The following is a 24949-nucleotide window of genomic DNA, read 5'->3' as shown; positions in this document are numbered from 1 at the left end:
TGCAGTGATGATAAGTGCAAATCCATCACATCCTCTGAGAGGTTGATAGCGCATGTTCTTCGACTCTATATACTTGACATTACCTAGCTGTACATGCTTGAGTAACATGCTTGCGGTCGATCCATATCCCCGCTTCTGATGTCAGCTGGTCGTGCCGCTGGAGGCGCGCCTATGAGGTGGCAACGGCTTGGCGTAGACGGATGCACTCAACTTTGGATCTCTGACTACCTGAGAACATCTCTACAATTCCTTCTTGGGCATGAGTTGGACGATAGGTCGTGTAATGGTAACAAATTGCGTATAGTCAAAGGAACGAGCGTGATCAACGACAAGTCATTGAACACCTCTTTAGGCAACTAAAGCGTTTCATAGTTGAGGAATGGCCATTGGCGACCGAGCGAACAATGGCATTGGCCACGATAGGTTGATCTTTCTCGGGGTTTATACAAGATTATGGCTAAGTGGCAAGATGGCAAGATGAATCTTGTTGTAGCAAAGTCGTGGAGCGGCTATCTGGTGCTCATTGAATCTATCGTCTTGAAGTCATCAAAAGAGACGGAAAGTTGGAACTAGAAGCACTCGAATGAACGGACCACAAAGGGAATTGTGTCGTTCATTATTTTATTCTAAGCGCCGGGGATGAGAGAAAGAGGAATTGAAGGAATTGAAAGGCGCGAGTTAGATGTTAGATACCTACAAGTCGAGACGAGGCGTGATGAGTTAAGTGAGTGGAGAGGGCAAGAAGAGTGCTGGACGCGCTAAGGAATGAACTTGGCAATCACGCACCCGCCCATCCATTCAATGTGCCAGACTGCCAGTCGAGTGTCCACCACCCACCATCCGATCCGCCCACTAGTGAATGACTTGTACCCAGACGACATACGAGTACCACCAGTGACCACCACCACCACCTACCACCTACCTTACCTTACCTTACCTGACTACCGTCGGAGGCTTCTTCTCGACCTTTACCCTTTCTCGTACTCGCATACGCAGTACGCATTACCCTTCTGCCAAACTGGTTCCGTGCTTGGTTTTCCACCCCCCACGGCGGTGGACTTGCATGCCTGGCGTCCTTGGGTTTTGGTCTCGTCTACCTCTGCTTCCTTCTCTCGACTCTCTCCCTCTCTCTAGTTCGCCATGCCTAATCAATCCCCGACCCCGCCAACCGTGGCTGGAGCCAGACCAAAGACCTCATCTTCGTCTCTTCTATCATCCAATGCTGCTAGCAGTTCGCAACAATCTATATCCATGGCGTCGAGCGGAAGACCAGGCCGTGGTAGCACCCCAACCTTGACCGGCCCAAAACCAACAGCCAAGGCTGCGGATGGCGAACGACCTACACGCCCATCGAGTAAAGACAGCCTCAAGGCCAAGTTGAAGAAACCCGAGCTGGAAGGTCCGAGGCCCAGCAAGTCAGATGAGGTGAGTGGCCTTGCCTTGTGAATATCATCAAGTCACCGGATTGCTGATTGTACTTCCGTCCAGCAACTCAAGGTTCTCAAGGCCGATTTTGACAGCCTCCGCTCACACCTCACTTGCAAAATATGTGACCGCCTTTTATACCAACCATACATCATCTCCTGTGGACATACATACTGCTATAGCGTAAGTTCCATTGCTACTCATGGAGAATTGCACTAAACTGTGTTGACCAGTGCCTCTGCACCTGGTTCGTCAACAACAAGTCTCGAAAGACTTGTCCGGATTGTCGAGCTGTTGTGACGGAGCAACCAGCACCAGCATACTTGGTAAGTAGCTATCCTTTGCATGATATCATAGCACCCCCGCCCAATCTAACAAATCATAGATTCGCGAAATGACAATGGTCTTCATCACTCGAGCCGAACTTTTACCCGCGGGCGAGACGATAGAGCAGCACAGAAAATGGCAAAAGGAAGAGGCAGACCTGGTCCAGCAAGACAAAGATAGCCAAGACCGGCAGACGGGCGGTCTTTTCAAGGGCTGCTTCCGTGTGAGCCGCCCCACTCTTCGTGCCGTCAGAGACCAAGAGGATGGCGTCGAACGTTGCCCTCTTTGTGCATGGGAGCTTGAAGATGGTGAATGTGCACAGTGCGGCCTCCTCTTCGACGAAAATGGAGAACTGGGCTGGGGAGATTCTTTCACGGGTTTCAGCGACATGGACGAGATGTCTGAGCGTGACATGTCGGGAGAGGATCTCGATGCTGAAATGGACATGGATGATGTATACGACGGGTTCGATAACAGGGGCCCTTGGCCCGGCTACACAAGAGAGGAGCATGATTCATACATGATGCAGCGTTACCTCGAGCATGGAATCCCACCGCATGCATACGCCCCTCGCCGTCGAATGACCCATAGCGAGGCCGGGAGCCGTGGCAGATCCTACAGCCAAAGCATTGTGTCGGACATGTACACGGAAGAAATGGACACGGTTGAAGAAGAGGAGGACGAAGACGAGGTTGAAGATTCCTCAATGAATGACTTCATTGCGGAGGACGACGAAGAAGAAGAAGAAGCAAGCTCGCTTAGTACTTCTTCCACGCCGGGCCAAACCCCACAACCGTCTGGTAGTCGCAGGCCAGTGCAAAGCCGAGCCCGCCGCGTTGTAGAGTCCGATGCTTCTTCCACTACTTCCAGTGTCATCGAGGAGGAGGAGGAAGATGAAGAAGACCAGGGTCCAATTCGACGAGGCCAACGCAATCGAGCACAAACACGACTTCTCAACCGCGCGAATGGCTCTCGCGAACCCACCAGACCGCCTTCATCCGCCTCAACAGAGGCGTCACATGAACAGGACCTCGACGAGGATACACAAGCGTTATTACGAGCAGATGGATGGATGTTACAGCACGATGGGCCAGATGAGGAAATGGAGGGAGAAGATGATGATGATGATAGCGACGGAGGGCGCACGACCGTTGGGTGGGAACCGACCGCGAATTCCAATGACAGAGTCCGAATGGGCGGTTCTCTAACACCTACTGCAGATCGACCTCGGCCTAATGGCACCATACGACCCCCTTCGCGTACCGGCAACCCTCGATTCATGGACGCATCACGCGGCCTGCGACGGAGATCGTCCGTTCTCACAACGTCAACAATGAGTTACGAAGACGGAGAGGCGGATGATGATGACTCGGATAGGGATCAGGATGGTGATATTACCATGGCTATGAATGCACTACGACAGCGCCGTTCCCGCGCCCAGTTACGCAACTCCGTTGGGCTTCATCCCCACAACCCCAATGTCAATAACAGATTCGCGAATCGAGGCTTTTCCCAAGGTGACGCTATTGATTTGGATACTGATGACAACTCAGACACGTCACAAAATGGAAACCGTGGCAATGCTCCTCGTGTGCGTCACCCAGAGTACAATCCCCGGATCAGTTGGATGTTTGCAGACCATCAGCGTGCTTTGCAAGAGTTTCAACGTGGTGGTCCCCTTCTGGATCTAGAGGCTCGCTCAACGACTCCAATTGCTCGTCCGCGGACAGCGAATCGAGGCCGTCCGAGCCCAGGTCCTCAATTTTCGCCCTTCATGGCACCTGCACGTTTACGAACGCCTTCGATGGACCATCCGTCAGCCAATCCCGTTGGCATGCGAGGCTTGGTCTCCCCTCCGAGACGTTCAGTTGCTACGCCGACCAGCCCTGCCGCTACTCGTTCTGAGAACGCTCTCCTCATCAACACTGCCATGGCGACTTCAAACACCACCACCAGTGGTCCCGAAAGTGCCGCAGCCATTCGTGGTCAAGAAGGAGTTGCATCTACATCACAACAGCAAGCCAATGCAGTGTCTCAATTGCAACCAACATCGGTGGTTGATATCATAGATCGACCACTTAGTAGAGTGAGTGCACGGCCTCCATCGGCGGCGGGCAGACGAAATTCTGCAGGGTTTTCTCCAGTATATCAGGGATTTCCCCATTCAAGCGTAGGCCTCAACGTACCTGGAAGGATGATTCAGAATCAACGACTTGGCGGCAACCCTTGGGCACATTTGATGCAACAAAGTGTACGGCCGCGCAACTCTCGGCCTGTTCTGCGGGATCAATCATCCACAGCAACGTTGCGGCCGGCGAATTCTCGCATCAACATACGAGAAGCTGCAGGGCAACAGCAAGGTATCAGGCCGCAGGTGTCAAGAATAGATCTGCGGCACCAAAGCTCGCGAAGGCGACTCAATCCTCAAGCATCGACCCGTACTCTCCGCGCCAGCGAACATGCTCGGCCCCCTCCCTCGCCAGTATCGAACGCAGGGACTAATTCCTCGTCCATTGGCCAAACCACGTATCTATCGGAAGCTGAGCGCAACACAAGAGCTCGTGAACTTGTCAACAACAGGCTACGCTTAATTCAGCAACCAAACTCGAATCCCGTACGCACCAACCCCTTCACGCAGGGCTTTCGACAAGCAGTCAATGTCAACGAAAGAGTCGCTCCAGGCGCGACTCTCGGAGAGCCTCTCCATGTAAGGAGCAATTCCAACGAGAGTAATATCTCAAACAATTCATCCGCGACTGCTCAGTCTGGCTCTTCTTCTCCCAACCTTAACCGCCGTCGAAGTAACCGGAATATGTCGGCCCCGGCAGCCCCTCCGATGGCAACAAACCAAGGGAACTTCATCTATGCTAACGACTATCTACGAGCACAACAACGCCCAATTCACAACAGCAATCCTGTTTATGAATCTCCGCTGAACCCGCCAGCTCACAACATGAACACTATGGTCACCGCCAGTGGCCCACTCATATAACACTCTTCACCTCTGAAGCGCGGGGTGTGCAATCAGCCTATATGGTTTACACAGGGACGCCATACTGCACAAGGTGCATTACGAATCCATTCTACATTCTCTTTTGTTTTCGTTTTTATTTTTTACGTTGAAGGCCACTGCATCCTTCTTAGCATGGAGTTTGGTTTTGGGGGCATTCATGACTACCTACGAATATGAATATTTCCTTCTGTCTGTGGCGCTTTTGGAATCAAAATAGTATTCTGGCATTTTGTAGGCGTCGAGCTCTCTTTCACAACAGGACTGATACCAAATCATGTCGCTTGGTAGCGACCTCACGGGAATGGGTCATAGCGATACTGGCGCAAATTCATTGTTAGTGCTTCAGTAACATTTGCTTTCCGGGCGTGCTGTAATGACAAAGAAAGGAATATTTTGGATTCATGCCCACTCGTATTTGTTAGCCATTCAAGTGATTGCAATGCTTGTCACCATGCCTGCTTTATGTTCCATATATGTGTCTGACAAGTGCCATCTGAGTCAGTACTCACTATTTTGGCGGTACTAGCCTTGCTACGAGTACACGGTGATCGGCTATCTGTTGATTCAGAATAGTTTATTGTGAATATATGACTAGTTGCATACGGTGAGGTAAGCTGTTCCCTCAGTGATCGAAACATGGGGATCTTGAGGTGAAGTTAGATTCGCAATTTTCCCTTCAATCTAAAGCATGAAGTCATGTCCAAAGCAAACGGACTCCAAAAGGCCGACATAATGTAATGTTACAAGTTGTTTGAAACATGAGTTGGGCAATCATGGGGAAGATAATGGCGAGTTCGTTGTGAAATCGCTCTTCTGTTCCCCTGCGATAGTAAAAGATTGTGAAGTGACTTCAGCGAATGTGGATATCACTTGTCTGGTCTGTTACAGGATCAGTACTTCGAGTTCATCGGCTTCTTCGTTTGCTATTTGTAGCATCACGAGATAACTTTGTTTGAAAATCTCATCGTTCAAATGAGAAGTATCCTCAACCACTGAAGCTTTGGCGACTGGTTCTGTAGTCACTCTTTCACCGCTGTCCAAAACAAACAAAGGATAGTCAACAGCAACAACAATAACAACAACAACTTCACATCTCATACACACAACCTACAACAGTATAAAGAACCCTCGCCTCGGTATCGCTGCGAGCTTTCAACGGCACTGCCATCGAACTTGTGAGAGCCTGCCATGCCATTGATTATCACTTTCCTTCCAGGTCGCTGTTGCTATCCAAGTAATTGAGCTCTGCAACTACCCGCTTCCCCAACGACATTTATCGCTCCTAGAAGGTGGCTGCAGCTATGGTTACACTACCTTGGCTCAACCTTAGCCCGAGAAAGCGCAAACCTACACACGTGCTCTCCACAACATCATCGAGTGCTGCGGCCAATAATGACATAAAAGTTGACAACACGCCACATCCGCTCCATAAGCCATTCGTGGGTACCCGGAATCATTCGACGCGCAAGCCCGAGCATGGAATTTGGACATGCTGCAAGTGTAACGCACGAAATCATATGTATGCCCCCATGGGAAACCCTTCCTGCTCCCCTTCCTTACCTTATCAAAAAATCCCAGTATGCATGCTAACACATAATCGTCAGGCAACTGCGTCCCGGAAAGCATCCAATCGGTGCCGTCGCATGTCGGTGCCCACACCGACCTTGTGAGGATTGCCGCTTCTCTGGTTCATTGAGGTACTTCATGCCCATCACCGACCCACTCAGCATTCCAAGGGTCGACCGCCACCACAGCACCACCGGCGACAGGATGTCCGAAATCCCTTACGGAATCGTATGCAAGACGTGCGGGCTTAGCTGGCGAGCCGAAGAAGTGCGACGAGCACGCCGCGTCCCCAGCCTGAAAGAGACGTTCCGAGACCTCCAGAAGAACCGGCTGCACCCACGCGGAGGACGCCTCCAGAAATCCCAATCGATGCTCACGCTCAATGCTTCGCCGAAATTGGTGGTGGAGGATTCGTCGTCGCCGATCGTCCGCTCGACTTCGATCAGGCTGGCCGGCAGGAAGTGCACCTGTGGGAGTGTGTCGTCCGAGGATACCTTCTGCTTCCGCATCGTTACTGAGAATGAGTTAGGGAATTCACTTGAGTCGAGTGCGAGGTATTATAGGGAGCCTAGTAGGGTTACGGATGAGGAGCTCAGGGCGAAGGGGCATCATAATTCGGTCTTGTGCATTCGCAATGTCGTGCATCCGAATCCGCTTCGAAGAAATCCGGTTGAGCTCTAGAACGATTCACGGTTACAGTGACGCCATGAGACACCTCTCAAGAGGTTGAGAAATGAGAGGTAAAGAAAGAGTCTTGGAGAAGCTATTCCTCAACAGAGAAAGAGTTGGGGCAAATCAATGAGACGGGGTTATGAGAAACTGATACATCCTGGGTCAAGATAGCCAGGGAATTGCAATTGAAAGCTCTTGTGAGTCTTGTCGCATTCACGGCACAATGAGGACTTTGCACGGATTCTCGGGTGGTTGCTGCAGTTTCTCATGAGCCGTTCTTTGTACTATGATGCAGGTCTTCATAAAGACGTTTGACTGGGCTAGGTGTGACTCTACATGAATCACCACCACATGTTTGATTAATGAAATCCACATTGCACAAAAACAATGCTTTGGTCACATCGTAAAACGTGATTATGATAGCAGGGCCATGCTGGGGAGAGCACGGCACAGCACTGTCCTAAGGATGGCTTCAATCCCTCAAGTGACATCCATTTCAGTCAACAATCTGGAAGACTGTCCCGCTTGATCGTGTGAACAGTCATTCGGCCGCAGTTCTCACTCCTCTAGCAAGCGCACTATGTAGTCATCGGTGCAGTCCGTCACCCTGTTGGCTTGAGAATCAGGGGTGGTGATCTAGTCATCACCGCCCTTTCGCGCGGGTTGTATTGTCTACCTAGGTACCTGGGTGCCTAGGTACCTGGGTAAGTAAGGTCTAGCGCTTTGTGCGCGCCAAACAAACTCCTTCATTGTTTGCCTGAAGTCCCCACAACTCGTTTAAGACAGAATGCCTTGCTTTGAGCCTGTAAAGACACTATTCCTTTATGGTAGTTCAAAAAGCCTATCGGGTGTCCGCCTTCCATGTGGCTGATGAACGCCACAATTGAATCCTCAGGCTGTGCCTCTTAGTGTACATTGTACCTGGACAATGGACTATGCCACGAGCAAGAGTAGCATCAGGCGCGCGCGAAAGATCACAAAGGTATATAATCTCAAAGAAACATATGTTTTCCAAAGGATATCTCAATTCCGTTGTATTGTTTCGTCCTCTCACATCATCAAACCAACAAACTCGTTTGTTTCAAAGACTCCACACCATCCTTTATCGCGCCAGTTCCGTTTGCATAATGGCCTGTGTGTCATCAGCCCTACTACCCCGTGCGGTCTCAGCGTATGTACCTAGTCATACCCCACCTATTCACCATTCAGCTCTTTTTAAACTGACGATCGCCTTGCTTTCCAGCAGAACAACACACCAACACTCCAACAACAGCAATTGGAAACCCGCGCGGCTATCAAGAACATCGACAGAACCCCTCGCATCTTCAACCACAATCGCAAAGGATAGAGTGCAACAAATATCCCACCACCTCTCACCAACATCATCATCAACCATGACGACCGAGCAATCAGCACCGGAGACCGTGCCCGATCAAAAAAAGATTGCTAAACTGGATGAGCCCGTCCCAGACACATTCAATCAGCTCCTACCTCTCCCAGAAGGCTGGAAGAAGGATAACAAGCACCCCAAATTTCAGCACTGCCAACCTCCCAAACCACCCGTGTATCCCAAAGGCATGCAGTCCGTCTTCCTTGCCGGCAGCATTGAAATGGGAAAGGCCATCCAGTGGCAAGAGCGCCTGGTCGAACACCTCCAGCACCTTCCGCTGACCGTCTGCAACCCGCGGCGCGGGTCGTGGACGATAGACGGGACTCCAGCAGAAATGAAGAAGGCCTTTGACGAGCAGGTCAAATGGGAGCTCGAAGCCCTCGAGAACTGCGACGTCATCTGCTTCTTCTTCGATCACGCTACCATCAGCCCGGTGACCCTCGTGGAACTCGGCCTCTGGGCCAAGAGCGGAAAGGTCGTCGTCTGCTGCTCCAAGAAGTACTGGCGCGCATCGAACGTGCACTTCGTTTGCGACAGGTACAAAGTCCCTATCACCGACACCTTCGAGAACCTATTGCCCCTTGTCAAGCACAAGCTGCAGGAGAAGGGGATGAAGTTCCCCGATAGCGAGGACGTCAGAATCCCGCCCACGGTCTCTGATCTGAGTGCGCAGCCCACGAAGTGGAAGTTCGAGCGCGACGAGTGAGGTGCAGACGAGATGGGTATCGTGCGTGCATGACTTATGGCGTTGGCGGCGTTCTTTGGGGACTTTTTCTCATTGATCCTACTTGTTGCATTGGGAGGGGGAGTCTTTGTTTGATTCCCAATTTTCCTTTGTTATAGCATCATCACATGTTGGCCTCCTTTCTCTTGGTGGATCGCATACGGTTACGACTCAATCATCTTTCATGATCTTCGTGCATGTCTATATGGGGGGCATAACTAGCATTTTCATCTGTGTGATGGAGCGGGTTTTTGCGGACATCGTGAAGCATGTAACTGGCGGTGTTTCTACATACTACAATTCAAACGTTTCTCATTAAAACTTGGGTCTGACTACTTTGCTTGATGAAGGATCCTCTGTTGTCACTATCAATAGCCAGTATGAGACCGGCAATATGAAAAGTTGAGTATGTTGGTGACCAACGTGATTGTTGCGAATTTTTAAGACATCCGGGAATAGCCTCCCTATCGGCATAGAAAAAAGGTCCTTTTTAATTACTTTCCAGACGACTACATGGCAAGTAAGGCTATCTGTTCTGTATTTTTAGAGCTGTTGGAATGCTTTGAAAAACTTGAGATATTCCAAATGCTGTAGGCTTAAGTGAGGAGATCAGCTTTATAGCATCGATCCGTTCTGTGTGAAATGGGCATCAGGCTGAAGACATTCTTTCCAGTACCAAGTATGAAGACCCGATCCAGCGAATATGGTTCTTACCTTCGCTTAGTATTCGTTTTTCACCAATCGCCCATCTGCACGGTGGCCCTCGTTCCCTCCAGCTCGAGCGGGGGCTTCGCCACGCGCATGCATCACACTCTTAGGCGCGAGTAAATCCAAGAAGGTTTCGGTTAGCTACACGGGGGGTTATGGTTGCCTGGTTGCCTCACTGCAAATTGATCAATCAAGAGCAGATGGAGCTGCTATAAAGATGTGCTGATGGTCTCGATACGACTGCCTGAGACAACAACCGGAGACCCCTCTCCTCTGCAGGTAAATGCTCGCGCTGAAACCTTCGTAGGTCCAATCATTCATTCAAGAATATCTGTACAATACAAATCTCATTACTACTCGTAGTTACGATGCCTTGCACATGTCAGCGACGCATTACAAAAACCAAGTGGCTCAACTGTACTGCCACACCAAAACATGAAAAGGAAACAATTACTTTGGTGACCTGCAGCGAGAGCGAGCATACAGGATATAAGGATGTTTATACAGGAACCAGTCTGATCAAAGTGCCGGGACACTTGTGTCCTAAGTGTTAGTCGAATGGGCCTCTCACCCAGGGCAACGCGTTATTCATGTGTTGTTGGATTGCAAGAAGATCGGTGTGCTTCATTCATCGTACATAAGGGAGAGGCGCCATTAAACATGGATGCAGCTACTTCTTAAATTGGAACCAAATAGCTGTTTTCTCTCCAAATTTCTGTGGAAATCTTATGGGAATCTAATGGCCTGAACCAGATATCAACGGCTTCTCGATATCCCTTATGTCCTCTAGTAGTTCGCTTGCAGAATCATATCGGCAATTCCAGCACTTTTGTGTAACTTTTTGAAAAGCATGAGAATCGCTTGGAAAATCGCCGCTTGCAAAACGAGATATGACTTTCTCGTGCCATCCATCCTCTCCACTCACAATATCGGGGAAAACTTCATGACCAGTCATTATGAAGTAGATCGTAGATCCAAGCGCAAAGAGGTCGGTCTTTGGAGTAGATTCGAATTCATCATCTCGAGGGCAGAAGTACCTGCATGGTTCGCCGGACCACCCATAGACGATCTCGCCGTTCTCGGAGATGTAGTTGCCTTGGAAATCGGAAAGCTTGATGTGAAGATCCTTGTCGACTAAGACGTTTGTTGGCTGAATGTCGCAATGAATTACATCTTTTGAATGTACATACTCCACCGCTTCAGCAACCTCGCGACACCAGGCTACACGCTGCTGAAGGGTCGGAGGCCTGTGATCCGCCTCAGTGAGATACTTGTATATCGTATCGTTGGTCGCACGCTCGAGGAATAATCCAATATCTGTGAGCCCCTTTTGTGCAATAATTCGCGAATGTTGACCAAGTAGACTGAGCAATCTGTATTCGTGCTTAAGACGGCTCATGTCACCGCCTGGCTGGAGAGGGTACTTGAGGACGGTCGAGCTGTCGACTTCCCCTATAAAGGCGCTGGTCCCGACTGCAATGACACGCTTGACTCCTGGCGGGTAGTAGTAGTGGTACTCTATTATCTCTGGATCTTCCATAGCGGATGATGTGGATCTTCGAGCTTGTCTTTAGTCGGGGTTTGATGCGGAGCGCGCTCGTTGCGCGAGGGGTGACTTTAGGTCGCCCAAATCTTCATGGTTAACGTGAGCAAATATGAGATGAATTGATTTAATATTCGCTGTTTAGTTCACTGCCCCTCGAGCTTTTGTTGGTCGAAGGTAAAAGTCTAATTCAAAGAACTGGAAGCGATTTAAGATGGTGAGATGTAATGGAAACCCCGTGGAGCCGAGGTTTCTCCAAGGCTCCAGCCACTGGATTTCATGCATATTTCTCGGATTTAGTGGTGTCCGTAGGCCTACTATGCCACAATTGTCTCCCATCATCCCTTGTTCATATGTTCTATGAACATGGTCGTCCGTATAATGTGAGAAGGGCGAATCTCCCTCTTTTGTCTCATAGATTGCGTGTTTAGGATTGGCGACATTTATTGTACAATATTGACAACAGACTCTATGTGGATACTTAAATCGAGTACTAACTTATGATGATAATATTCTGTACAAACAGGAGCTTTTCCAGAGGATAGCCTTTGGTATGGTATCTAAGACAGCCTTGAGCTTCTATAATGAATTAAGGTCGAGCATCTTATTTCTATAATCTAATATCTAAAAGTCGACTCCGGTTCTACCCAAGCACAACTGTCGTGAACTCAGGCTCGGCATCCGCCCACGCAGAAGCATGAATCTGCCCCACCGCCAGCCTCTCCGCCCACCCATCCTTCGTTTCCTGAACCAGTAGAACATTGCAAACGCTCTGTGGGAATTTCCCATAAAAGCTATGATGGAAAGTATTATCGATATTCTCCTCATTCAGATCATCATCCAGCTGATTGACGAACGGACCCTTGGAGGTCCCAGAAATGAGGACGTATTGACAAGCTTTGCGATCCATCTTCGGTATGACATTGTTGAAGACGAGAAGACCACATGCCCTTTGGAGCGAGTCCATGATGCGATGGACGCGGTTTCTTGGGATAGCGTCGTGTGCCCACTTCTCTCCTGGTAAAAGCCTCGCTGGATAGAGAGAATATCTCGTGGAAGAGGTCTTTTCGCTTTGAAAGACGAGCAAGTTCGGCGGTCGGGGTAGAGTGATATCCAGGGTTTCCAGTATGGCTCGAAGACTCACATCCGTTGCTACTGTTGAGGTCCTCCTTTCTTGCGTCCTGGGGATGTCGACTATGCTAGGACTCCGCGCTTTTTTCAGTCCTACGTTGTAAATGTCGAGCTTGCCCGATGGGGTCGTGATTCCAAATTCGTCGATGTAATGCTCATCGACGTTCTTGGATATTCGGAAGTGAACACCACCTGTGATAGATGCCCAAGACCATGTGGGAAGTATCAATGATTCATCGTCCGAAGCGACTCTAGCTGGTTTCAACTCCGATGACATCCAAAGTAAAGACCCATCCAGGGAAGGGATCGGTATTCCACAAGAGAACGGCCAGCTCCATTCCCGGATCATAGAGCTAGTGATTCCTCCAAAGGCGTTCAAGCGATCTTTTTCGTAAGAGAACAACCTCTGCGAGTACTGTCGAGCTAATTGATAATACGCGTACCGCATTTCTTTATGCGACATGTTCGTCTCCCCTGGAGTCCAAGTCAGACTTGGAGAGAGACCGAGCGGATCAACGCTCTGTTGGAAATACTCATACCGGTCTTCACTCCAGAGTGCATTCTCACAGTGGAAGTACACCTGCTCATTCGTGAAGTAGAGTCGTCGGATGGAAAGAAATCGCTCTTGGAACGTCCACGCTCGACGTTCATATAGGGATTCCCTGAATACACTCGCAAGCTCTGATCTCTTCCGTCCAATATGGACATTTCCGTTCTTGCAAAACACTGCCGTGTTTCTGGAGTTGGGTAAAACGCCTGGCAAGCTACTCGACGCATCCTGGCCATCCATGGCGATCAGCGTACACACCGCGCCCCTGTAAATCTTGTCCATTCGGCCAATGTCTTCGAAACGAGCGGGGCTATCTTGTATAATACACAAAGTGTCCACCCACAGATACTGCTCTCCGAGCGCTTGCACGAGCAACATTGCGTCTATAAGTACTGCAGATATCTCCTTCCAGTGGTCGTCGAGCGAATAGTCCACCATCAATCGGTCGGCGCTGGCCTGGGTGAGGAGGAATTGCTGCACTTTGCCCCAAACATAGGAAAGCGCAAAATAACGAGTCCTTGAAGACAACCGAGCCAGCTTCCTCTTCTTCACGTCGATAAAGATCATGGGCATGTCCGTTTCTGCTTGCTTTGACGCATGCTGGCATCCGTCGTGATGCTGTTCGCAATAGGCGATCCATCTATTCAACAGGTCCGTATCAATGCACTTCCGTGGTACCTTTCGAAGTATTGGATGCCCAAGCCTCCTGTCATGATTGCCGGTTTTTAGTAGTGTTTCCAGATCATCATTCTCGAACTTTGATTCAGTTCGGTCGAGTACGTCCACTAGTAGGATGATATCCGTTATATCCCCAATCGGTGGCTCTGGTGAGAACTGCTGCTTTCCGGAGATATATTCTTTTGTCAATAATGGCGACCTGCCCAGTTGATGGAAGTTGAGATTTTTCAATCGTCGTCTAGTAGCAGCAGCCCTTAGCCCTTTCTCGACATTCTTCAACCATGCAATCAGTCCCGATCCATGGAAGCTATATGGCTGCTCTGACGAGATTATGGTACTGCAAAGTGCGCAAGACCATATGTGCGTTGCGCCGTGGTGCGATGCCTCGAGATTTGAGCGCGTAATATGCTGCACATCCCCGCTTCGAATTGCTGCTTGACAAGGTGCGCAAAGTTGGAGTAGTGAAGTTATGCGGTCTGAGGGGCAGACCGATGATTCCATTGGGAAGGTATGTAGAATTATTGAGCAATCTATAAGATGTATACAGAGAATAATTCAAGTACGAGACGCATGATATAGGGGAGACTCAGCCACTTGGAGGGCACAGCCTCCGCCTTGGGCGTATTCATCAACCCTGTTTGTGGGTAGCTTTTGACCATGCGAACATCATTTTATGCCATGCGCTAGCAAATCAAGAGCCTTGGAATCAGTTAAGTGGAACTGAAACTCAAGTTTGGGTTGGAGAGTGCCTCTGTCTGGTGTCAAGGTCCATACAACAGGGGCGCGAATCCTCCCCGTCTAGTGGAGGTTCTACGTTCAACTCACGATCCACAGTAGACATTCTATCATTGCTATCGATATGGTGCTACTATATACCAGTAGTTGAACTTCTATATATTATCTTTCAAATTTTGTTTCCACGACCTACTTTGATTACATATGAGATGCCACAGTTCTTCCCCCAAGGCCAACAATCGTATCGCTATTTAATAGTTCACGTCCACCTCCATTAGAATAACATTTTGTTAACCTAGATATTGCAGGTACCAATTTCTCCTGCATTTTGCATCGACATTTATCTTTTTTGTTCATTCCCTATCGATGAATCAGCCGCATGCAGGCTCTAAGCAAATCAGGCTACGACACGTAATCAGCCAATCCCAATGGGTAGCAGCTCGTTTAAATGCTCTCAGCAAAATTATATACCTATATTTCCATCCTGATTGACGATAAACATAAGGTTTGCCGAGTTGTCGTCATTTGATATCAGTCCCTTCCCTTGCATTTTACTCGGATCTGGATAGTCGTATAAAAAAGCTCAATCAAGCATGTCTAGAAAGACTGTCAAGAGGGTGGAGTATCCAACTGCCCGAAATTTCGATGTCCTCGGAGAACTAAGCCTTGCCTACCTTGCACAGAAACTTAGTGCAGCAGAGGACACTATAGGAAGAGGTTTATTGGAAATTAGTAGAACGAGTAAAGGAGCCGCTCTACCAAATCCGTCAAATACACTACCTCTAGAACTCATCAAGCACCTTCCAAAAGACCTCTACGAAACGTTTTCAGATTCTTCAAGTGAAAATCTCCCCACGGATTCCGACAACAACAGGAGGAAGCTTCTCCAAGCGGTGGAAGAGATGTTCACTGACCTGGAGCATTACAGTAGGCAGACCATAAACTGTTAGCTTGAAATATCTGAGATCGTTGTCGTAACTGGGCCATAGATACAATTCTTCTTCAACAAAAGAAGATAGATCGATTACCACCAGCTCGATCACTGCAAGATCTTCAAGACCAGAATCCCAAGCTGATGGGCTGGAGGAAGAAGCACGTCTCACTAGATCCTTGTGTTTGTCCGCCCAAGTGTCCTCCCAAGGGTCTACGTTGGCTCCTTGATTTATTTGGCGAGGAGCCGACCCCAGAGGAACAAGATCAGGGAGCTGGAAGAAGAGTGAAAAAGAGCAAAGTACTTCTCAAACTGCTTATCCTCGTTGTCCTTGCCTTGGTTCCTACAGGTTCCATAGTAGTACTATACGTCATTCCGAATACATACGGGCGATTAGGCGCCATCTTTGGTGGATCTATCATTTTGATTACTGGACTCGCGATGTCGAAATCAACGGAAAAGAAGGATGTGTTGGCTTATATGGTTGGGTGAGTCAACCCTTACAGTACTATTTTAATTGTATACTGATAATGTTTTCCTATGTAGTCTTGCAGCGATACAAGTCGTTTTCGTAGGTTCAGTCATTGAAAACAAGTAAGACCAGTCATGGTGAGTGATATATGGGAATGCGCGGAGCATGTGTTGACTCATGCGCTTTGAATTTGAGGCACCTTGTAGATGACAGTGGAAAATTAAAGAAGGAAGAATATTCTTGGAGCTTCAACGAACTTCCAAGTAGATGTTGACATCGATGGATATCAATACTTCCCTCCTCTTCTTACAACCGGCTCACTCACTTGTACAGTGTCCTCAAAAGTCTACCGCAATAGGACACTTGATAGCGAGTACACTTATGGTGTGTTTGTCAAGCCAACAAACAACAAACAATTTCGAAAGGAATCCCCTTACACCACCTGAAAGAAATACAGCATGCAGCAATCATAATATACACTGAAACGCGATATTTTATAAGTGATCGTTATTCCGCTCAGGACTCAACCCTCAACTACGTTACTCACATCATCACACATCTTCCCACATCTCCACCATCGGAACAATGAAAACCAATCTCAGTATCGGAGACTGCGGAGACTTCCCAGTACGCTCAATCTCATGGGTGGAGAACAAGGCTTGCCCTGAACATTGCTTGTCAGGCCACACGATCACTTGTCCGAGAAAATGCTTCGTCACGTTATGGGTCATCGTTCAAAACCCTCAAAGCGGCCACGAAACGACAGTTCTAGCATCTATCGGGGGCAATCCAGAAGGAGAACCAATCCTCGACTTTCTCACACTCGGTACCTATACAAACAAGATTACGGACACCGCGAAGCGAATCGAAACTCCCGTACAGACAAAATTGGAAGGGTTCAACTTGAAGGCGGTTGTTGACAGATTAAGCGACCTCAATCAGACATTGGAATTCGATCGAGAAGGCGACCCTCATCACAAGAAGTGGGCAATTCGACAACTTGAAGCGTTAAGTGGCTGGCTCCTGAAGGAGGAGAACATCGATGTGGCAAGGGGAGAAATGGATAGTGCCTTCGACAGCTAAATTGTTCGGCTTCGAGCATGACGACATGGCTATGGCCCTTCCCGATCATTTTGAAAAGACTTGTCGTTCACCACAATATTCTTGTTACAATTAGACGGTTCGTCTACTGTCCTCTGATCTTCAGAACAATCAAAACTTCACCCATCCCCATGACTCCTACCTCTGCATGCACAGTGATCTTTGCTGAGACTGTTATTGTGAAACGCACGTATTGCATGCACCGAGATGTCCAGTACGCCGTAGATTCCAAAGACAAATCTTAGGAAAAATCTTAAGTTCACTCCTTGAGAAGAAATACCGACGAAAACAGGGCTCTCGCGAGGTCAATGTTGTGTAACCGACTGACTGATTGACTACACATATGAGAAGTCAAAGCTGTTGATCACTTGCATAGGATTTCGCTCGCCGAGACTCGTCAAACAATCGGAGTTTGTGTTCATCATATTCTTCGTGGTCTCTAGGTAGAGTAATTTCGAGACATACATTTCCCTTGCTTCATATGAAGCTGTCATCAACGTCCTGCATAGGCACATAACGTAGATTTTTAGCCGCACATTGACTCGGCGACTCTTCCATATAGCTCATCACCATTATCATCGGTTTGAGCTTGCAGTGCGAAGGCTTGTTGCCTCTGAAGGGTATCTGATTTGCTGTCAGGCTAAGTATCACCGAAAAGCCAAAGTCGTGCTCATTACCTTTTAGTCTGCAATCTGGGCGCCTTTGCCCGTCCAGAATTTCCAATGGCCAATTGTTATCAACAATTTCCGTACAATCCTCTGTGTATTAATCCGAATCGGACACATCCATAGCTGCATCGTCGTCTTCATCCTCACTCTCCTCGTCCCTACCCCTCTTCACACCCTTCGTACTGTCTTCGGGTGCGTTCATAGGTTTGGCCTTTGCAGGCGCTGCGGATCCAAACACGGCTTCGTGAGCAGTCGAGGGCTGCTCCACAGGCTTCGCGGGCTCCTCCTTCACAGGAATCTTGAATGTGCCGTCCAGTTTAGCGATGGTGTCAGACTTGCTCTTGGCGTATTGTATCCGCTTTGAAGATTAGCTGAAGGCCAGAATTGACGTAAGCTTGGTACTTACCATCTCCTTGCCGAAGAAATTGAAGCCGTTCAGCGCACGCATCGCCTGCGTGCTCGAATCGATATCTCGGAATACAATGTGCGCCTGGCCCCTCATCTGGGGTGTCTTCAAAGCTATTATGTCGAGGATAACGCCGTATGTCGCAAAAAGCATGTACAAATTACGCTTGAGGTCATCTTTGGGGATCTGGTCGGGGAGGTTGTTGCAATAGATTCTTTGAATATGAATACTGGCGAACGAGGAATCGAATAGGCAGATTTCGAACTTACGTCTGGTTCTCTTTGACAGGCTGAGCCTGTGATTTAGCGGCCATGGTCTGGAAAAGTCCAAATGCGAGGGACGTGGGCGTTGCACGAGATTTACCTGGATTAGGTGAACTCAAGCGGAGGTTGGAATTGAAGCTACAAAATGGTGCCAAGATTTCGGCCCGTGCGCTTGGGCGATGTCATGCCCCTCCAACCAACCTCAAGGTACCTACAGCTTTACATTCAACTTCCACAACCTTAACCTACCGATCGATCCTCACCCTCGCCGGCAATAGTAGAGAGCTCCTCCTATTGCAAATAACCAATTAATCAATATGGGCGCCCCCGAAGTACACCACCTCTTCCACCATCCCATTGCGGACCATTCCTTCTCTGCCGACCGCCAGACCCTCGCTGTAGCCCGCGAGAACAATGTCGATTTGTACGAGCGCTCCGGCGGCAAGTTCGAATTGAAGGATGAGCTCACCGGCCATGACAAGACCGTAACCGGTGTTGACATTGCCCCCAATACCGGCAAGATTGTGACTTGTTCTCAAGGTACCACACTCCCTATCATCCCAAGTTGACGATTAGGCAAGCTTACTTACATCTCGCAACAAGACCGCAATGCCTACGTATGGGAACCGTCGCCCGAGGGCTGGAAGCCAACACTCGTCCTCCTCCGCATCAACCGCGCAGCCACCTGCGTCCGCTGGGCCCCGTCCGAGACCAAGTTCGCCGTGGGTTCTGGAGCCCGCCTGGTCCCCGTGTGCTACTTCGAAGAGGAGGACAACTGGTGGGTGTCCAAGCACATCAAGAAGCCCATTCGCAGCACGATTACGGCAGTCGCCTGGCACCCGAACTCCGTCCTCCTCGCGGCAGGTTCGACCGACGGCCACGCCCGCGTGCTCTCCAGCTTCATCAAAGGCGTAGACGCGCGGCCGGAGCCCTCGGCCTGGGGAGAGCGACTCCCATTCAACACCGTGTGCGGCGAGTTCCTCAACAACACCGCAGGCTGGGTCCACAGCGTCGCCTTCTCCCCCTCCGGCAACGCCCTCGCGTTCGCCGCCCACGACAGCAGCCTCACGGTCGTGTACCCCAGCGGGCCCGAGCAGCCCCCCCGCGCCGTCGTCAGCATCACCACGCAACTCCTCCCCTTCATGTCGCTCGTCTGGAGCAGCGAAGACGAGATCATCGCGGCCGGCTACAACTGCGAAGCCTACCGCCTCAAGGGCTCCGAGCAAGGCTGGCAGCTCTCCGGCTCCCTCGAGTCCAAGGGCCGCCCGGGCATCGAGCAGAGGGAGGAATCCGCACTCAACATGTTCAGGCAGATGGACCTCAAGGGAAAGACCAACAGCGACGACACGAAGCTCAAGACCGTCCACCAGAACACCATCAGCACCATCCGCAGCTTCCAGGACGACGGCGCCGGAAACGTCAGCCAGATCAGCTCTACCGGCGTCGATGGCCGCGTTGTTATCTGGACTTTGTAGATCTAGCGTCGTCGCGTAGATTATGTGCATGCTACTGATAAATATCGAAGAATAATTTATGCATCTTTGAATCATTGGTTCATTTGATTGTTGACTTCAAGGCGGTACTCATTATCATCAAAGATACACATACATATCTCAAACCAATCAAGTATTTTCACACTGACACGTATATCAATCTAAACCCAAATTCAATCTAACACATCTTATTCCGTAAGAATAACAAAGACATGATGGAACATATTCCCATTCATCAACCAATCAATCTATGTCTCGCATGCCCACACGCCAATACTTATGAGTTGAGTTCGTGCAAAATGCCAAAAGCGTAAGTTGTAAAAAAAATAACAATATATAAAAGCCATTTGGGATATCACAATCAACGATTTCAAAACCTCCCCTCCCCCCAGTTCACCCGTCCGTCCACCCGTCCACCAACAACCCTCCCAAAATGAAAGGGAAAAAAAACGCCACCCTTGCCGCTGTTCTTGCCTTGAGAAAAGGAAAGGCGATCCGACCGTACCCCCGGTGCTCGTGGATGGCATGGCATGTAGATAAATATCTAACGATGGTGTGGTATAATATAAAAGTACACGAGGAGAGAATCTGTGCTCCCCAATTCTCTCCCCCTCCCCCTTCCTTCAAAAGCCCAACCCAACCCAATCATCCAAAGCCAAGGAAGGACGGATTAACGCCAAACAGCTCATTCATCTGCTGCTGTTGCTGGTGCTGGTGCTGCTGTCCCATCCCCGCCGCCGCCCCACTACCGCCGTTGAGGTGCGTGTTCCCAGCGGCGGGCGACGCCGCGTCGTTGAGGAACCAGCTCCAGTCCTGGTCGATGTCCATGGGCATGTTCTGCCAGCTGAAGTTGTTGGTGGGGAGCGGGAAGTTGTTCATGCTGTCGTCGTTGATCTGGGAGCCTAGGGTGGGGCCGTCGGCGGATTGGGATGCGGTGGAGGAGAGGGCAGGCGTGGGGTCGGCGGTGGTGGGGAAGTTGTAGAAGCCGTCGTAGGAGATGAAGGGGTCGTTGTTGTTGCCGGTGGGGTTGTTGTTGAAGTTTATGGAGGTGGTGTCGGAGGCCGGGGTGGGTTTGCCGGCGGTGGTGGTGGTGGTGGTGGTCTTGGAGAGCGGGTTGTTGAAGAAGTCGGTGGACGAGTGCGCGGAGAGTGGCGTGAATTGCGAGGGGCTTGTCGCGGTGGATGAGGCGGATACGGTGCGTGCGGTGCCCATTCGCTGCTGCTTGCTGGCGGCGGTCGCCGTTGAAGAGGAGAAGGACTTCCGTGCGTTGGGGGTGGTGGTGTTGATGTTGCAGGGCGGCGGAGGTCCCGGGTTCGCCATTCCGCCGCGTTTAATGGATATCGTGCCGAAGTAGGGGATGACGAACTCGGACATGGGGCAGCATTCGTCGTTCGGTCCCCCCTCGGCCTTACCGCTGTCGATCTTCAATTTCATGAGCATCTTTTCCAGCACTTCCGCTGATTGCAGGGCGACCTTTCCGCCCTTCTCCGACGACGCGCGGCGGAAGATATCGATGCTCATTTCGATCAGGCGGACGTCGGATTCGTGGTCCTTTGGAGAGACGATGCCGTTGGCGCCGAAGTTGAAGAGCCCGAGCATGATGAGGACGGCGGAGGTGAAGCCGATGAAGTCGACTGCCTTGCATTCGTACAGTGGCTGCACCTCGCCCGTGCGGGAGGCCTGGTAGCTTCGAAGCACTTCGCGAGAGCCGTTGAGACAGGCGTTTCGGCTGTATGTGAATCGACTATTTGCCTGGGACTTCAGCATAAAGGGCAGATGGAGGTAAACTCTGATCTGGTGGAAGACCATTTGCGCCATCAGGCGCTCGCGTAGTTCTGCGGCGTTGGATTCTACGTCTATGAGAAGGCTTGAGTAATCGATCCAGTTGGGGTCGAGTTGTTTCCACAAGTCTTCGAGTTCTTGGTCAAGTTGCAATGCCCAGGCGAAGGACTGCTCAGCAATGCCTTGATTCCGGTCGATAACTTTGCCGGCGATCTGGGATATCCTGTTTATGAATATGAGAGGCGCCATGTATTCTCCGCCCATATCTGGCAAGCTGAGATCACAGTGGGAGTCGCAAATTCCATACGGTAGGCCGAGGAGTAACGAAATGAAGCGGTCGCCGTGATATAGAGACCACCAGATACTCTCGTGCGCTGCGGAATTTGTCCGTTTCCGATGGAGGCCCTTCGAAATGTTAGCAACTTCAACTTTATCTATGCAGAATAAAAGCGGCTCACCATAAGCTGAGCGTAACCTATTCCTTTGCGATATGCTAGCCACGCTCGACGAGGCTGGCCAACATCCGCATACCACTTAGCCTTCAAAATCAAGCATTCCATTCCCTCCAGCGTAGCCGCGTATTCGTCGTCAGATAAGACCCATCGATCAATAGCCTCGATATACGGATCAATGTCGCCGCCATCGTCGGCCATACATATAGCGACAGAGAGAACGACAGTACCGATGGCGCCAATGTTTCCCTCGGCCAAGGCTTGCGAGGCAAACTGGGGGAGGGTCTGTTCGGCGCTCGAGGTGCCACTGCACTTGCGCCTCCAAGTCGTCCACCATTCGCTATTGCTGTTCAAGACCTTGTTGAGCTTATCGAAAGGTGGAAGTGCTGCCATGAGAGCTTGCTTAGCACGCTCCTTCTTGGCGTTGTACGGTGCTGAGTTCTCGGCTGACAAGTCGGACTCATTCTTGCAGGTCACGGTATATCGATGTTCTGTGGTGATGCCAATGCCTGGATAAGACTCCTTGCGCGCAGCTGGATCCATACGTGCTTTCATTTGCTCCTCGGCATCATTGAGCTATATTTGTCAGCACGTGCGTGGGCTCTGATCAGGTTTGGACCTACAGCATCTTCAAAGGCAGACAGTATGGGAACATGATTGCCGCGCTCGGATACTGCCCTCTGGCTTTGATGTTGCTGCTGCTGTTGAAAGAATGATGATGATGCTTCCGATGATAGAGGAGTCGGCGGGAATGTGTCCTTGTGAGTGAGATTAGGGGTCTTGGAAGAGCTGGTGTCCGGTATGCTCTTCTCGGTCTTGTCCTCGAGCAGAGAGTCGACGAGGGCCTCTAGACGTGACACCCTCTCGCGAAGGTTCTTTCTGTGATCCACGACGACGTCAGGGTTGGCATTTTCTTGGTCGATACATCGTGATCCTCGAGCAAAGCATTCTGAACAGACTTCAGGGTTATCTGGAGGGAAAATGCATCGAATTTTGCGCCGACGACCTAAGCAGGATTAGGAGCGGGTCGTCATAAATTATATCGTCGAGAATGATAGGGTGGATGGCGGTTTCAATCAATAGTGGACGGGTGCAATGATACAGAAGGAGAGATAGATGGCATTGACTTTGTGGAAGAGTGGTGTCTATGAAGAGTGGGAGGGCGTGAATGTTTTGGTCAAACGTACATTCGAAGCAACTATGCGTCCCCTTGCGCATCTTCTTGCGGACGGCAGCGGATTCTTCCTTGGGCATCTTGAATTGCTGGCCAAGTCAATTTCGTCCGTCCAGTATGAGGCGAATGGATATGTATAGCCTTTGAGGCAACCGAGGTGGAACCTCAGGATCAGATAATTGGAAAAATAGAAAAACCACCCACAACGTCACTCGATCAGAAAAGACAATGAAAGAGAGATCGAAGCTCAGGTATCAATGGAATTGGAAATGCAAATTATGGGTGGCTGTGTGAGAGCAGAGAGAGACTGTAGAATGTGCTGGACAGGCTTCGTCCGGATGTTCGTCCGAAAAGACCGAAGCTGATGTAAGGCGAGGGAGTAGTGCTGATTTTGAAAGTGCGAGAATTAGCGTCGAAGCATGTTTGTGGTTAGAGCTGTTTCATGGAGAGCTTTATCGCTGGCCTGTGGGGGACTGTAGAATCCTATATAACTTGCTCAAGAGTACGACATATGTCTGTGTATAGTGAAGCAGGCAGGCTGAAGGATGATTGCGCGTTTTGCGTATGTGAAGGTTTCCAAGCTGTCCCGTTGGAGAGTGGGTTGCGAGAGATGAACGCTACCAGCCAATAGGATGTCGCCCTGCCCTAGGTCTGTTCCAGGGGAGCCCCCGATTCCTTCGAAGACTCGACTTTCAGGCGAGCAATGCTGGGTTAGACTCTTGTCTTGATCTTGTCGTGATTCTTTAGCGGAGTTAACGACTGGGACGTTGATCACACAGTAGCTTGTTCACGAGCCATATGCATATGCCATCATGTACGAGTACAAAAGGAGCAGCCCATCCACGCATCCTCGTACATCTGTCGTCGGAGGTCGGAGGTGAAAACGACCGACTCTACAGGGCTGATGGCAATCTCGTTGCAGCGACGGAACGGGACAAGAGTACGAGGTATCTCGTACGAATGCTCGTTGTTATTGAACTACTCATGCACAAACTCGCACCGTACCGTACGAGGGGAGCGAGGTATTTGCCCATCTTCCCAGACGTTGATCACCAGGTATACGAGAAGAGGCGGGTACCGGAACTGTGTGTATTGCAGCCATCCGACCCACCCCCGCACGAAAAGTGGTGCTCAGTAAGAATGAATCACGATGAGCTAGAAGGCGACATAGCGAGTGTGAGTGGTGGAGACTGGGGAGAGTGAGAGATCCAGACAAAGGGAGACTTGAGCCAGAGGAAGCCAAAGGGATGGGCCAAAGGCAGCCAGAGGAAGGGCAGCAGTATTGATCTAGTCGTACCAACCACCAGCTATGGGGGTGTGAGACAATATTGGGATGGATGGAATCATGGGATGGGATAGGATGGAAAGGAAATGGAATTGGGATTGGAAGGGGAGGATGGGATTGGGTGAATGGAAGGTTGTCCACTATGGTTGTTATCGATAAGTCACCCATTGAAGACTACACAGTTACCAATACCAGACTTACCGTCATAGGTTTGACCGTATCCCGTATAGCGCCGATTGGGTAAAGCTCTCTCAGCAACCTTAATGCAGGAACCGTCATACTCTACAAAACCATCCCACAATCCTCTCCCTCACTCTCTCCCCATTCCATTAATCCTATTCTGCACGTCGAACTGCAGACGACTACTCCCACTCCCACTCCCCGAAGATTCCCATCATACCAGAATTCGGTTGTGTCGCCAGGAAATAGATAGCACCGGAACTAGACACATCAAAAGGCA

At 50.0% G+C, this 24949-nt stretch overlaps 11 protein-coding genes across 11 annotated transcripts; 6 read left to right on the top strand and 5 right to left on the bottom strand.

Annotated features, from left to right (window-relative positions):
* The first annotated feature begins 833 nt into the window (after positions 1-833).
* BU24DRAFT_422047 (uncharacterized protein) lies at positions 834-5189 on the top strand. The gene is made up of 4 exons (XM_033527882.1): positions 834-1425; positions 1489-1608; positions 1659-1751; positions 1811-5189. Exons 1-4 carry the CDS (start codon positions 1141-1143, stop codon positions 4742-4744), a joined length of 3432 nt encoding a protein of 1143 aa, XP_033384075.1. The 5' UTR covers positions 834-1140; the 3' UTR covers positions 4745-5189.
* BU24DRAFT_461967 (uncharacterized protein) lies at positions 5040-7012 on the top strand (the record flags this gene model as incomplete). The annotated part of the gene is made up of 2 exons (XM_033531944.1): positions 5040-5098; positions 6370-7012. 2 exons carry the CDS (start codon positions 5040-5042, stop codon positions 7010-7012), a joined length of 702 nt encoding a protein of 233 aa, XP_033384074.1.
* Positions 7013-8201: 1189 nt separating this feature from the next.
* BU24DRAFT_422046 (uncharacterized protein) lies at positions 8202-9446 on the top strand. The gene has a single exon (XM_033527881.1). It carries the CDS (start codon positions 8398-8400, stop codon positions 9097-9099), a length of 702 nt encoding a protein of 233 aa, XP_033384073.1. The 5' UTR covers positions 8202-8397; the 3' UTR covers positions 9100-9446.
* Positions 9447-10188: 742 nt separating this feature from the next.
* On the bottom strand, positions 10189-11582 carry BU24DRAFT_422044 (kinase-like protein). Its single transcript, XM_033527880.1, has one exon. The coding sequence runs from the start codon at positions 11363-11365 to the stop codon at positions 10562-10564; it is 804 nt and encodes a 267-aa protein (XP_033384072.1). The 5' UTR covers positions 11366-11582; the 3' UTR covers positions 10189-10561.
* A 429-nt stretch (positions 11583-12011) lies between these two features.
* On the bottom strand, positions 12012-14229 carry BU24DRAFT_491945 (HET-domain-containing protein; the record flags this gene model as incomplete). Its single annotated transcript, XM_033533856.1, has 1 exon — positions 12012-14229. A coding segment is annotated over one exon (2218 nt), but the record flags the coding sequence as incomplete, so codon positions are not given.
* Positions 14230-14958: 729 nt separating this feature from the next.
* BU24DRAFT_184246 (uncharacterized protein) lies at positions 14959-16221 on the top strand. Its single transcript, XM_033521651.1, has 4 exons — positions 14959-15079; positions 15146-15389; positions 15452-15881; positions 15940-16221. Exons 1-4 carry the CDS (start codon positions 15056-15058, stop codon positions 15989-15991), a joined length of 750 nt encoding a protein of 249 aa, XP_033384070.1. The 5' UTR covers positions 14959-15055; the 3' UTR covers positions 15992-16221.
* A 229-nt stretch (positions 16222-16450) lies between these two features.
* On the top strand, positions 16451-16948 carry BU24DRAFT_461962 (uncharacterized protein; the record flags this gene model as incomplete). Its single annotated transcript, XM_033531943.1, has 1 exon — positions 16451-16948. One exon carries the CDS (start codon positions 16451-16453, stop codon positions 16946-16948), a length of 498 nt encoding a protein of 165 aa, XP_033384069.1.
* Positions 16949-17731: 783 nt separating this feature from the next.
* BU24DRAFT_461961 (RNA-binding domain-containing protein) lies at positions 17732-18353 on the bottom strand (the record flags this gene model as incomplete). The annotated part of the gene is made up of 3 exons (XM_033531942.1): positions 17732-17992; positions 18041-18254; positions 18310-18353. The coding sequence occupies 3 exons, from the start codon at positions 18351-18353 to the stop codon at positions 17732-17734; spliced, it is 519 nt and encodes a 172-aa protein (XP_033384068.1).
* A 162-nt stretch (positions 18354-18515) lies between these two features.
* BU24DRAFT_391022 (actin protein 2/3 complex subunit) lies at positions 18516-20006 on the top strand. The gene is made up of 2 exons (XM_033525097.1): positions 18516-18843; positions 18907-20006. The coding sequence occupies exons 1-2, from the start codon at positions 18621-18623 to the stop codon at positions 19776-19778; spliced, it is 1095 nt and encodes a 364-aa protein (XP_033384067.1). The 5' UTR covers positions 18516-18620; the 3' UTR covers positions 19779-20006.
* Positions 20007-20115: 109 nt separating this feature from the next.
* BU24DRAFT_422040 (uncharacterized protein) lies at positions 20116-23753 on the bottom strand. The gene is made up of 4 exons (XM_033527879.1): positions 23218-23753; positions 22654-23036; positions 22037-22606; positions 20116-21983 (listed from the first exon to the last, which is right to left on the bottom strand). The coding sequence occupies exons 1-4, from the start codon at positions 23282-23284 to the stop codon at positions 20442-20444; spliced, it is 2562 nt and encodes an 853-aa protein (XP_033384066.1). The 5' UTR covers positions 23285-23753; the 3' UTR covers positions 20116-20441.
* Positions 23754-24010: 257 nt separating this feature from the next.
* Positions 24011-24831, bottom strand: BU24DRAFT_184187 (uncharacterized protein). Its single transcript, XM_033521650.1, has one exon. The coding sequence runs from the start codon at positions 24655-24657 to the stop codon at positions 24187-24189; it is 471 nt and encodes a 156-aa protein (XP_033384065.1). The 5' UTR covers positions 24658-24831; the 3' UTR covers positions 24011-24186.
* Positions 24832-24949: the final 118 nt, after the last annotated feature.

The sequence above is a fragment of the Aaosphaeria arxii genome (assembly GCF_010015735.1).
Source record: "Aaosphaeria arxii CBS 175.79 unplaced genomic scaffold BU24scaffold_4, whole genome shotgun sequence".
NCBI lineage: Eukaryota > Fungi > Ascomycota > Dothideomycetes > Pleosporales > Aaosphaeria > Aaosphaeria arxii.
The sequence above is the reverse complement of the archived record's forward strand: the minus strand, read 5'-3'. Positions and strand labels throughout refer to the sequence as shown.

Coding starts and splice junctions, on each gene's coding strand:
- BU24DRAFT_391022 (XM_033525097.1), top strand. CDS start 18,621: ATGGGCGCCCCCGAAGTACACCACCTCTTCCACCATCCCATTGCGGAC. Junction 18,844..18,906: donor GATTGTGACTTGTTCTCAAG/GTACCACACTCC, acceptor TCTCGCAACAAG/ACCGCAATGCCTACGTATGG.
- BU24DRAFT_184187 (XM_033521650.1), bottom strand. CDS start 24,657: ATGGGTGACTTATCGATAACAACCATAGTGGACAACCTTCCATTCACC.
- BU24DRAFT_422040 (XM_033527879.1), bottom strand. CDS start 23,284: ATGCCCAAGGAAGAATCCGCTGCCGTCCGCAAGAAGATGCGCAAGGGG. Junction 23,037..23,217: donor GACGCATAGTTGCTTCGAAT/GTACGTTTGACC, acceptor AATCCTGCTTAG/GTCGTCGGCGCAAAATTCGA. Junction 21,984..22,036: donor TAGGTTACGCTCAGCTTATG/GTGAGCCGCTTT, acceptor AACATTTCGAAG/GGCCTCCATCGGAAACGGAC.
- BU24DRAFT_422047 (XM_033527882.1), top strand. CDS start 1,141: ATGCCTAATCAATCCCCGACCCCGCCAACCGTGGCTGGAGCCAGACCA. Junction 1,609..1,658: donor GACATACATACTGCTATAGC/GTAAGTTCCATT, acceptor TGTGTTGACCAG/TGCCTCTGCACCTGGTTCGT. Junction 1,752..1,810: donor AACCAGCACCAGCATACTTG/GTAAGTAGCTAT, acceptor AACAAATCATAG/ATTCGCGAAATGACAATGGT.
- BU24DRAFT_184246 (XM_033521651.1), top strand. CDS start 15,056: ATGTCTAGAAAGACTGTCAAGAGG. Junction 15,080..15,145: donor CTAGAAAGACTGTCAAGAGG/GTGGAGTATCCA, acceptor TACCTTGCACAG/AAACTTAGTGCAGCAGAGGA. Junction 15,882..15,939: donor GTGTTGGCTTATATGGTTGG/GTGAGTCAACCC, acceptor TTTCCTATGTAG/TCTTGCAGCGATACAAGTCG.
- BU24DRAFT_422046 (XM_033527881.1), top strand. CDS start 8,398: ATGACGACCGAGCAATCAGCACCGGAGACCGTGCCCGATCAAAAAAAG.
- BU24DRAFT_422044 (XM_033527880.1), bottom strand. CDS start 11,365: ATGGAAGATCCAGAGATAATAGAGTACCACTACTACTACCCGCCAGGA.